We start from the raw sequence: 12883 nt of genomic DNA on the forward strand, positions 1-12883 counted from the left end.
CCACTCTTCGAATCCTTATTCGAAGAGTCATTTTAATTAAAAGCAATATATATATATATATATATATATATATATATATATATATGTGTGTGTGTGTATGTATGTATGTATATGTATCCATGCTCCAACAACTTCTACATACCTTGTTCGGCACTCACAAGAGCTATCTCCGCACTTTAATAGAGCGAGGAACCAGAAATAGATGTTGGGAATGTTTGGGGATCTAGTTTAAGAAGTTCTTGGATGATTTTTTTTTTACCGAAATCTCTATTCCTATCAACAATAAAGAATATAAAGAAGCTCTTGTAGCTACTCTAAACCGTCTGAGGCCCACTATACGAAGTCAAAGATGCTTGGCCGATTTTGCGATGAGCTCAGCAACGATGACTTGTGGCGGTCTTCACTAGAATTGGGTTAGCTCTCTCTTAGCAGGTTTTTGTTTTAATTAATTGTGTTGTAAGATTTTTTTTGTCTGGTTTCTCTCATAACTAGTTTAATTCAATTATTCTGTTGTGAATTGCGGGAACTCTCTGCTTTTTGAAAGGTCCTTCGGAAAAATATTACTTCCTGTGTCCGATAAAAAACATGTCACTGTAGTTTTATCCTAAATTAAACTATTTTGAATTTGACTAGGTTTGTAAGGACACCATTTGTATTATGAAAATACTCAAAATGAATCTCCATTAGGCCGGTGCATGTGAAATGGAAGAGTTCTCCATTAGGCCGGTGCATTGTATAGCTAACAAGAAGATGTAAAGTCGGAGTATACGTAAGAGAGCAGGCAACTATATATACATATGTTGGAGAAAGGCTTCATAGCTAGGCTGGACGCGTGACGTGCCATAGCCCTATCTACCCTTGCAGACTTACAATACAAGGGAGATTGTACATCTGTGACTCTGAGGCATGCCAGTGAGAGAGGTAACAAGCTTGCTCCTTTCGCCTTGTCGTCTTTACCTATCGGTATTTCTTCGCTAAACTAGTAGATGCAGGCTGCAGGCACGTTTGTGTCGTTTAGAAATAGCTGGCCGGGTTCCCCAGCTCCAAGAAATCGGCGGCGTCCAGCGGGAACAGGAAATCCATCTCCCCCATAGCCATAGGGGAGTTGGTCGTGGAGGCGAGCTCCACGACAGGCACGTTCCGGACGCCGGCCATGATCACGCCGCCGCCACCGCCCACCGCGTAGCCGCCGCCGCCGCCGCCGCTAACCAGCTGGCTCTCTGGCGTCGCCGGCGACACGAAAGGAGACGCGGTGACACTGACACAGCCGGTCGTGACGAAACGGCTGCTCGTCGCGGCGGCGTCGGCGCCCGTCGTCGGCTTGTTGGAGGCTGGCCGGAGCAAGAACGGCAGCACGGCGGGCCCTGCTTCGAGCCCCGGGGAGGTCGTCTGCTCCTGGACTGCCGGCTGGTTGCTGGGGTGCGCGGCGGCGCCCTGGGCGCACGTGTGGGCGCCGTGGTACACGACGTCGAAGAGCAGCGGGTCGCCGTCCGTGCGCTGCACCTGCTTGCTCGCCTGGCAGCTCTGCGTGTGCCTGTGCGTGCACCGGAAGTAGGACCTGCGAGAATTGGGTGGAGTCCTTGGGGATCAATCAATTATAAAATGACCAAGAACAGGTGAGAAGAGGGTCAGCATCGCTCGTGCGCGTGCACGCTGCGCGCATGCTCGATCGGCTGGAAAAGGATTGTACGGCGCCGGCGCGCTGACCTTGGGTACTTGGCGCCGAGGATGTCCTTCTGCCCGTACTTCCTCCAGCTGAGGCCGTCGTCAAGGGGGCTCACGTCCTGCACGGTGCTCACCCTCACCTGGGTGCTCCACTTGGGCAGCGTCTTCCTGCGTCGTGTTCGATATGATCTCAAACCAAATCACACACAGGTAATTAACCAACCACAGCCACAGTAGTGGGCTCTTGCTTTGACTAGCTCCTTACCTCTTCTTGCACTGGCCGGCCGCATTGCCGCGGCCCCGGAAGTCGCCGGCCTGGTCCGACCCGCCGCTGCGCGGGCTGCCATCCCCACCTGACGGCGGCGACTCCGGCTGCCCGGCGCCGACGCCCGGACGCCCCTCGGCGCAGCAGGACACGGCCATGTGCACGGCCCTGTCGATGGAGGCGCGCATGGTGCTCACCATCGCCCGGCACCGCTGGTCCCCACCTCCGGCACCGCCGCCTTGCTGCTGCTGCTGCTGCTGGACCGCCATCATGTGCGTCTCGAGCTGCCTCGCCATCTCCAGCACCCGCACCAGCTCCGCCACTAGGGCGCACTTCTCTTCTGGCACGCCCTCCATCGCAGTTGCAGCTAGCTCACTCGGCACGCCCTCCCTGTTGCTGTCAGCTGACTCGCTCACTCAGCTCCTCACCTCAGTGCTGGCTATTCATACGAGTTGTCTTGGCGGCTGGCTGTGTGTGTGCGTGTCGTCGAGGTAGGTGATGATTCGTGTGAGTGACAGAGCGTACAACGGGGAGGGGGAGGGGTTCTTATAGAGGGCCGAGGATCGGAGACGAGAGGCAGCACCGGTATCTTGGCTGCTGTCGTCGGGTCGGGTGGAAGAGTAGGAACTTTGACTGGACTAAGCGGAAACAAATTATAATTAGAAGGTGTTTAAAAGGACCTTTGTGTACCAGTACAATACTAATATTCAAAGGTTTTGAATTGGACCGGTCTTTGGTCATGGGACTAGCCAGTAGCCACCAAGATGCTGAGATGTTTTTAGTCCAGAGCACACTTTGACCGGTTCCCCCAACAGCTGGATCGCTCTTTTGTTGTTAGTGGTGCACATCGTGCTTCTGGTCCTTTTACTGATGCTGCGTACTGCCCTACTCCTAGTAAGAGTAATTACTCCGTCCCTTTTACTACGCTAGAGTCGACTCAAAATGCAGATTATTACGGTCCACAGGATTTTTAACGCGCCAACGACCTTTTCTTGGTGTGTTCTTTTTCACTTTTTCAGGGGAGGTTTTGGGTGAGACTTGATGCTGCGTCTTCTTTCGGTAGGGATATTAGTACTAGGGCAGCACATTTGCCAGCTGACACTCATGATCTTGTGGTACAAGAACTGAGAAAATACATTGGATTTTCTTTCTTTTTTTCTTTTTACAAATCGGAGACGTAAACATTCTTCCTATAAGCACCTCTTAGAGACCAGCACATCTCAAGATTAATGAAGTTAACATAGGCACCTCGTTGCCAATGATCTAATATCTAAGTCTTGTCAATAGCGGTCGAAAGCATCTAGGTCTCTAGTTGGGTTTCGGTGATTAATGATAATACGTGATTACTATAACTAACGTATGTTTTGCAGAGACAATTAAGTTAGGTCATGGTAATGGAGATCGATTGAGCTATCATGGTGGTCATGCCCCTACGATGAAAATCGTTTCGGTTTCCAAATGATGGGCGACAAGGTTAAGGATGGACTAGTTCTAAGTGTTGATTGGAATTAAAGAGACACTTAGAGTAGTTTAGAACTTTGTTTTTCCTTTAGCCGTACTATTAAGGGGGTATGAACAGGTAGCTTGACCTAGGTGAGTCTAGTGGGTTAGGTGTGGTGCACACTTGCTAAATCTAGCACTAGGTAGCTCCTAAAAAGCCCTTAGATCCATTGGATCAATCTTCATTCACGTATGAACGAAAGTTGAAAGTGAATGGAGGGTCAAATGCTGACCGGACGCTGGCTTTGGTTTGATCGGACGCTGGCGTAGAGTCCGGTCAATTCATTTGATCAAGGTGAAGTCGTCTGGAAGTAACCACACGCTAAGAGGTGAAGTGACCGGACGCTGAGTCCCAGCGTCCGGTCAACTACAGTAAGGATCCAGAGAGAAAAAATCACGACCGGACGCGTCCGGTCAGTGTTAACCAGACGCTGAGTCCCAGCATCCGGTCGACTCTAGTAAGGTTCCAGAGAGAGAAAATCACAACCGGACACGTCCGGTCAGTGCTGACCGGACGCTGTCCAACGTCCGGTCACCACTTGATCACTGAAATTCGGGGTGAACTGACCGGTGCGTCCGATCAATATGACCGGAGCGTCCGGTCACCCCGCAGAGACACATAACAGTTCGTTTTTCAGCCATGCTTATAAATACTTCATTCGTGTGTGGAGGTACTTTTGCTCATTCCAACAGCTGAGAAACATCTTTGAGAGTGCCAAGAAGAGCAAGGTCCTAGTGAGGTGATTGAGATTTGAGAATCCTAAAGAGAGCCCTCATTAGTGAGATCAAGAGTAGCAAAGTGTGCATCCACCCTTCTCATTAGGCTTGTCGTGGTCAAGTGAGAGTTCATACTTGTTACTCATGGTGATTGTCATCACCTAGACGGCTTGGAGGTGATTGGGAGTTTGGTGATCATCCGGTGGAGCTTGTTGATGACCCAACTCAAGTTGTGAGCGGTTGTGGGTGATTCACCGCGACAGAGTGTCAAAGAATCAACCCATAGAGAGCACTTGATCCTTGCGCTGATTAAGGGGGAGCTACACCCTTACGCGGGTGCTACAACGAGGACTAGTGGGGAGTGGCGACTCTCCGATACCTCAGCAAGACATCGCCACGTTCCTCCTTCTCTATTTACTTTGAGCATTTACTTTGAGCAATTCAATTCTTGTCATTTACATTCATAGAACTGGCATGCTAGAGTAGGATTGGAACATAGGTTACTAAACTTTTGTGTGGTAGATCAATAGATACACTTTCTAGGCACAAGAGGTTAATTGGGCTAACCATAGGACTTAATTATTGCAAAGAAATTTAGAATTAGCTCAATTCACCCTCCTCTTGGGCATCTTGATCCTTTCAATTAGTATCAGAGCCTCGTGCTCACATATTTAGGCTTAACCACCTAGAGAAAGATGTCTCACGGGGATAGACCTCCTCCTATCTTTGAGAAGGATGATTTCCCATATTGAAAAATCCACATGGAGGCGTATCTAGAAGCTCTAGATGTTGGAATACTTAGAGCCACCTCACAAGGCTTGTCAAAACCTCGGGATGCTACACACCTACAAGGCGATGAGGTGAATTATGAAAAATGGAATGCAAAGGCTCGAAACACCATCTTTAGAGGTCTTTGCAAAGATGTGTTTAATCAGGTGAGTGAAAGGATCAAGATGCCCAAGAGGGGGGTGAATTGGGCTAATTCTAAATTTTCTTGCAATAATTAAATCCTACGGTTAGCCCAATTAACCCCTTGTGCCTAGAAAAGTGTTTCTATTAAACTAACGCACAATGGACTTGCAACCTATGTTCCAAACTTACTCTAGCATGGCAATTCTATGAATGTGAAGACAAGTATTGAATTGCTCAAAGTAAATAGAGAGAGAGGAACGCGGCGATGTTTTGCCGAGGTATCAGAGAGTCACCACTCCTCACTAGTCCTCGTTAGAGCACCCGCACAAGGGTGTGGCTCCCCCTTGATCCGCACAAGGATCAAGTGCTCTCTATGGGTTGATTCTTCGACACTCCGTCATGGTGAATCACCTAAAGCCGCTCACAACTTGAGTTGGGTCACCCACAAGCTCCGCCGGGTGATCGCCAAGCTTCCAATCACCACCAAGCCGTCTAGGTGATGGCGATCACCAAGAGTAACAAGCACGAACTCTCACTTGACCACGTGAAGCCTAATGAGAATGGTGGATGCACACTTTGCTACTCTTGATTCACTATTGAGGCTACTCTCTTGGATTCACGAATTTCAATCACCTCACTAGGACCTTGCTCTTCTTGGCACTCACAAACGTGTTTCTCAGCTGTTGGAATGAGTAAAAGTAACTCCACACATGAGTGGAGCTTCTATTTATAAGGCAGCCTGAAAAACGAACCGTTATGAGCTTCTGCAGGTTGACCGGACGCTCCGGTCAGTTCAACCTGCATTCCAGTGATAAAGTGTTGACCGGACGCTGGCAGGGTCCAATCATCACTGACTGGACACTGAACCCCCAGGGTCCGATCAGCACTGACCAGACGCGTCCGGTCGTAGATTCCCTTCTATGGAACCTTACTGGAGTTGATCGGACGCTGGACATCAGCGTCCGGTCATTTGACCTCTCTAGCGTCCGGTCGCACCAAACACAATTTCCCTGATTAAATGAACTGACCGGACCCTACGGCTAGCGTCCGGTCGCACCGGAGCCAGCGTCCGGTCAGCATTTGACCCTCCATTCACTTCTAACTCTCGATCATATGTGAATGAAGTTTGCTCCAATGGATCTTAGGCATATTAAGGAGCTACCTAGTGCTAGTTTTAATAAGTGTGCACCACACCTAACTCACTAGACTCACCTAGGTCAAGCTACCCGTCCATACCCCCCTTAATAGTATGGCTAAAGGAAAAACAAAGTCCTAAACTACTCTAAGTGTCTCTCCAACTCCAATCGACACTTAGAACTAGTCATCCTTAACCTTGTCGTCCATCCTTTGAAAACCGAAATGATTTCCATCATAGGGGCATGACAACCTTGATTGCCCAATTGATCTCCATTACCATGACCTAACTTATTTGCCTCTACAAAACACACGTTAGTCATAGTAATTTTGTATTGTCATTAATCACCGAACCCTAACTAAGGGGCCTAGATGCTTTCAATCTCCCCCTTTTTGGTGATTGATGACAATACCACCTCAAGTATGTGAAAGAGTAAGATTTTTGACGGGCTTGGTTCATATAAGCTTTTGTCGATAAGAACAAAAGTGTTAGTCAAGCTTATATGACCCAAGCCAACACAATGTACTCAAGGGATATGAATTAAGCATGAGTACAAGTAATAAAGCTCATTTGCATCGGAGTATAAACGCAGAAGCAAAGCAAATGAGCATAACACAAGTGATATGACATACCAATGAATACAAAGTAGAGAGCACACATGTTATGTATCACAATCACGTAGATAACACTATCACATAGATATAATAATATGCATGAAAGTAACACACGAATGCATAATAAATATAGTGTATCACACAAATAAAACTCCAAATGTATATAATAAGCTAATACTAGATAACTGGCTCCCCCTAAATGTTGCTCCCCCTGAGTCTACATACTCAAGCCCTCTCCGCCTTTGGTGTCAAACACCAAAACCTAAGGGTCGGTCGGTGGGGCTGCAGCGGATGAGCCGGACGCTGAGGTACGAGGAGCAAGATGAAACTGGGCGCCATCATCATCTGACCCTGAGCTCTATACTGACTGACCCTCTATGGTTGGAAGAGTCTCTGAAGCGGTCTGGGTCTGAGCTAGGGTAGGTGCTGCCTATGATGCTGCTGGTACATCTATCATAGGATCTAAAGAGGCGACAGACGAAGGGAGCCTCTGAGTAGTCACGGTGATAGGGGCTGCTGTAGAAGGACCAGTGGTAGGCATATGTGGCGGTGTAGGCATGCCGGTCAACTCACTAAAGGATGCTCCAAGACTCCTGGAGACTGACATGTCAGGCATAAATAGCGAGGAAGACTGATCCGGTGAGAAGACTCCTGGAGGCTGTACAGCTGGAGTCATCGTAGTGGTGGCAGGCTGAGCAAGCTGGGGCAAAGGCTATGGCTGTGGGGCCCCAAGTGCTATTACTACATGCTGCACAAATCCCATAAGCTGCTGATGCATCTGATGCTGCTGCTGCTGGAGGATCTGCTGCTGTCACTGGAACTCATCCTGACGAGCTTGAAACTGTGCAAAGTTTGCAGCTATCTCCTAAGCCTGTCGTGCCTGATCCTGCTGCATCTGCTCAAGAATAGCAATCAAAGCGGGGTCCATCTACGGTGTAGGTGGAGCTGAGCTGGAACTGCCGGCCTCTGCATCGTGTCTATGTGGAGGCATATGAGGAATCGGCAAATAGTCATCATCCGAACTGTCACTAGACTCTGTCGCCTCCTGCTGTGCCTCAAGCTACTCCTCCTCAGTAGCGGCTATGCCTCTAATAATCTTGTCCTGCTGAGCTACTGACTCTAGAACATCTAGACGATGGCTAGGCTGAGTGGGTGCCTATGGTGTGCTGTGCCTGATCCTCTATGCCATGTTATAAGCTAGAAACTCAGTGGTGGCACCTTTGTACTCTACAACCATCTCAGGGGTCCTAACCTGCACAGCCTTAAGCATCAGGAAAGTGATCCAATGTGCATATAGAAGCTTCCTGTGACCCTTTAAGCCCTCAGCTATAGTATCCTCCATCTCTGATAGAAGGAGGTCCCAAATGTCGAACACGGTCTGCTGCATCAGGGCATTGAGGAGCCAGAGCTGTAGGCGAGTCAGACCCTCTCTGTATCCCAACCTGGGAAGTAGTGTCCTAATGATAGCCTCTAGCACATGAGCTATAGGAGTAAGGTCACTAGGGTTCCTCCTCGACCCCTCACCAAAGGGCTCCTTGAAGCAATGGCGCACTAGATCTGTAGGGGGCACCATCCCTCCATGAGGACGCCTAGGAGGCTCCTGCTGTCCATAACACACCTCATGCAATCTGATAGGCTGATCCTGTAGCCTTAGTATCTCCCTGGCCCTAAAACTCATCACCCTATAGTCTCTGCCATTGAATGCAAAGTGTATGAAGTTATGCTATGGGTCAACGTAGAGTGAAGCATAAAACTGCCGAACCCAAGATGGTACATATAGTCTAGTCCGGCCAATCAGATCTGATAGCCCCGACAAATATGATAAGTAAGGGCGGATATGCTCTCCAGCTGCTGCCATAATAGCCTCAATACTGTAGACTCTTTGAGATCGGAAGACTGCCTCACTGTTCAGATATGCATTGTAGAAGTTTTCTTGGAGCGGTGTATAGAAACCCTCTGCTGCTCTCTCATCCCTCCTCGGAGGGAACCATACCTCAAACTCAACAAACCTCAGCTGCCGAACCTGCCTGGCTATGGCGGCCCTCAAGTCAAGATGTACCACTAGAGGTGGACCCTGTGGTCTAGGCGGTGGGCGTGAACCCCTGCGCTGTGTAGCTAGCCTCGGTGGAACTGTAGCACTGGTACGACCAGAGCGGTGTAGCTAGGGTGCCTGCTCAGTCTCCTCGGCCTGCTGGCCCTCCTGAGTCTCCTAAGCTGGCTGAGGCTCTGCTGGTGGGGGCTACTGTTGTGGCTCCTACTGGGACTCCCCCTGAGGTCAAGGCTCCTTAATAGCCAGTCGACGTCCTACCATCATGACAGTCCTAGGTGGACCACCATGACGACACTCAGCCTCCTCAACTGCTGCCCTCTGTGCTGGTGTAAGCTGTGGATCTACAATGACAACACCACTGCGAGCACCGCCTCTCTCGGCACACTCTACGGCCTCAGTGACTACTGCTGCTCTCGTTGTCTCTTTGTCGGGGTACTTGCGCTTCTTAGATGTAACCTGCTTTGTTGCCTTGCCTTTGGTTCCTGTGGGCAAGCGAGATGGGGGCCTCCGATCATCATCTCCTGGACCACCCCCAACATTCTTCATGCGAGCCATCTGATCTGATAAGAAGATGAACTACCGCTGACAAAGATCAACTGTCAAACTGACACTCCCGAGGCTTGGCCTCGATCCGTACTCGTGAGCTTGGCTCCAAGTTGACTGATAACTACCACAAGAACCTCAATGGCACCGACTCGCTGCACGATGAAATAGATGGATATACAAATAAATATGATATATCAAATAGATGCGAAAACCCTAGGAAGCAAGCAATGTAGGTATGAAATTAAGGTGACGGGCTTTCTACCTGACGAACCGGTGATCCGAGAGAAGAAGAGACGTGTCACGCGGGGGAAACCTCAGAACCGGCTAGGGTTAGGGTTTTGAGCGGTGAATGAATTGACAACCCTAGATGTGATTTGAAATCAGTGTTTTGCAATTGATCTAGGTCACAAGCAAAGCAAATTGAAAGCAAGGGTTTGGCCTTACCAACGAGGAGGTAGGGCTAGGGCACGGCAGGTGCGGGCTTGGATGGCGCTCGGTGGCTAGCACGAGCACTGCTGGCACAGCAGATCGGCATGGGGAGGCATGTGCGTGGTGGTGGACGGACATGGTGAGCGACTGCAGTGGCGCGCGGCTACAATGGCGCATGGTCGCAGAGCAGGGGCGAGCGTGGGCTGCACTCCGGCGACAAGGGTGCACGGCGGCGTGGAAGAGCTGCAGCGATGCTAGCTAGGGCTAGGTCACGACGGATGCGAGGCAAGGAATGACACTAGCGGTTATATGGGTCCCCCAACACGACATAATAGGAAATGGAAGAAGAGTCCTGATGCTGCACGAGATCTATTGACCAGACGCTCTGGTGGTAGCGACCGGACGCTACCACCCAACGTTCGGTCGATTCCAGAGAGGTCCAATTCCTCTAGAATCATGACCGGATGCGTCCGGTGGTCCATGACCGGACACAGGCAGGGTCCGGTCAGTTGCCTTGAACTCCATGCAGATCGATCGGACACTGGATCCCTTCCTGACTGGACGCACAAATGTAGCATCCGGTCACTCCTTTAGCAGTAGTTCACCTCCTGTGAACTGACCGGACGCTAGACTGCAGAGTCCAGTACAGCGTCCGGTCACCCTTTTCCAGCAAATCTTCAATGTTCCTTCGCGCTGCCTGTTTCCAATCAAGTCCCAACTTAAATAAGATCCAAATAAACACTAATTGGGACTAATATGAGTGACCTCTCTTAAACCCTGATATTTTTCAAAATATTTTGCCTTAGGCTATAATTCTTTTTAAGAAAATAGGCAGTAAGAGGGCAAATAGAACAAAACAACAAAACAACATCCATGCATATGCAATACTTTGTAAGTAAATCTAGTTGCTTATCAAGTTTGATCCAAGGTTAAGCTTCTTCACATACTTTTCGGCGGTTATCTTAACCATGTTAGACAAGCCCTATATGCATTGCCAAAAATTAAACATGTTGTATATTACAATGAATGCAAGGGACAACACAAGCTCAATTTTTAGTGAAGTTGCTAAAGTCAAGTACAATAAGCTCATTCCGCAATCTACAAAATGTAGCCTCATCTAGCGGTTTAGTGAAGATATCCACTAATTGATCTTCGGTTCTTACACCTTCTAGTGATATATCATTTTTAGCAACATGATCTCTTAGAAAGTGATGGCGGATATCTATGTGCTTGGTGCGAGAGTGTTGAACCAGATTATTTGTAAGTTTTACCGCACTTTTATTGTCGCACAAAAGAGGTACCTTTTCTAGAACTACACCATAGTCTAGCAAAGTTTGTTTCATGTATAAAATTTATGCACAACAAGCACCTACGGTAATGTATTCCGCTTCGACGGTAGACAAAGCCATACTATTTTATTTCTTAGAGGACCAAGACACAAGTGATCTACCAAGCAAATGGCACCCTCCGGATGTGCTCTTTCTATCAACTTTGCAACCGGCATAATCCAAATCAGAGTAGCCAACTAATTCAAATATAGCTCCTTTGTAATACCAAAGGCCAATGCTTGGTGTGTGCTTAAGATACCTAAGGATTCTTTTTACGGCAATTAAATGTGTTTCCTTAGGATTAGCTTGAAATCTAGCACACATACACACACTAAACAGGATGTCGGGCCTAGATGCGGTTAAATATAACAAGCTACCAATCATAGAATGGTAGAGAGTTTAATCAACCGGGTTACCTCCCTCATCTAGGTTGAGATGTCCATTGGTAGGCATTGGTGTCTTGATTGGCTTACATTCATCTATCTTGAATCTCTTGAGAAGATCTTTTGTGTATTTCTCTTGAGAGATGAAGATGCCTTTTTTTCATTTGCTTGACTTGAAATCCAAGAAAGAATTTAAGCTCACCAATCATGGACATCTCGAACTCCTTCGACATTAATTCACCAAATTTTTTGCATGAGTCTTCATTTGATGATCCAAAGATGATATCATCAACATATACTTGACAAATAAAGATATGTCCATCAAGCTTCTTGGTGAATAGTGTGGTGTCGACCTTCCTAATTGTGAAGCCCTTCTCAATAAGGAAGTGCCAAAGGCGCTCATACCAAGCTCTTAGGGCTTGCTTAAGCCCATATAACGCCTTGGACAACCTATAAACATGATTAGGATATCTAGGGTCTTCAAACCCGGGAGGTTGATCAACATAGACTAGTTCATTAATAAAGCCATTTAAAAATGCACATTTCACATCCATTTGATATAGTTTCATTTCATAATATGATGCATATGCAAGAAGGATACGGATGGCTTCTAATCTTGCAACTGGTGCAAAGGTCTCTCCAAAATCCAAACCTTTAACTTGAGAGAACCCCTTTGCAACTAGTCTTGCCTTGTTTCTCACAACAACACCTTGATCATCTTGCTTGTTGTGGAACACCCACTTTGTTCCAATGACTCTTGCACCTTTTGGTCGCTCTTCAAGAGTCCAAACTTCATTATGAGTGAAGTTGTTCAACTCTTCATATATGGCATTGATCCAATCTAGATCTTTGAGAGCTTCTTCTACGTTGGTAGGCTCATAGCAAGAGACAAAGGAGTGATGAGCAATAAATGAAGTAAGTTTTTGAGATCGATTCATTACACCCTTTGATGGACTCCCTATGATGAGATCTTGTGGATGATCTTGTAAGAGAGGTGTATTTCTTCTATTGACCACTTGAGGAGGAGGTTGTGGAACATCAACATCTTGTGCTTGTACCACCATTTGCTCATGGGAGATATGAGTATCTTCATTTTCTACTCTCCCATCTTTTTCACCATCTTGTGGCACGCTTGATGAAGAAGGTTGATCAATGACTTGTACATCATCTTCATCATCTTTTGGCTTGATGTCTCCCACCAGAATATTCTTTATAGCCTCCCTTAATGGTTCATCACCTACATCATCAAGATTCTCATGTGCTCCTTAGGAGCCGTTAGATTCATCAAATTCCACATCATATGTTTCTTCAACCAAGCCGGTGGCATGATTAAATGCTC

At 47.7% G+C, this 12883-nt stretch overlaps 1 protein-coding gene across 1 annotated transcript; it reads right to left on the reverse strand.

Moving 5' to 3' along the window:
* Window positions 1-677: 677 nt before the first annotated feature.
* LOC136458628 (transcription factor WRKY19-like) lies at window positions 678-2448 on the reverse strand. The gene is made up of 3 exons (XM_066458565.1): window positions 1931-2448; window positions 1708-1833; window positions 678-1558 (listed from the first exon to the last, which is right to left on the reverse strand). Exons 1-3 carry the CDS (start codon window positions 2284-2286, stop codon window positions 1015-1017), a joined length of 1026 nt encoding a protein of 341 aa, XP_066314662.1. The 5' UTR covers window positions 2287-2448; the 3' UTR covers window positions 678-1014.
* Between the last annotated feature and the right edge of the window lie 10435 nt (window positions 2449-12883).

The sequence above is a fragment of the Miscanthus floridulus genome, chromosome 6 (assembly GCF_019320115.1).
Source record: "Miscanthus floridulus cultivar M001 chromosome 6, ASM1932011v1, whole genome shotgun sequence".
In the NCBI taxonomy this organism is placed as follows: Eukaryota; Viridiplantae; Streptophyta; class Magnoliopsida; order Poales; family Poaceae; genus Miscanthus; species Miscanthus floridulus.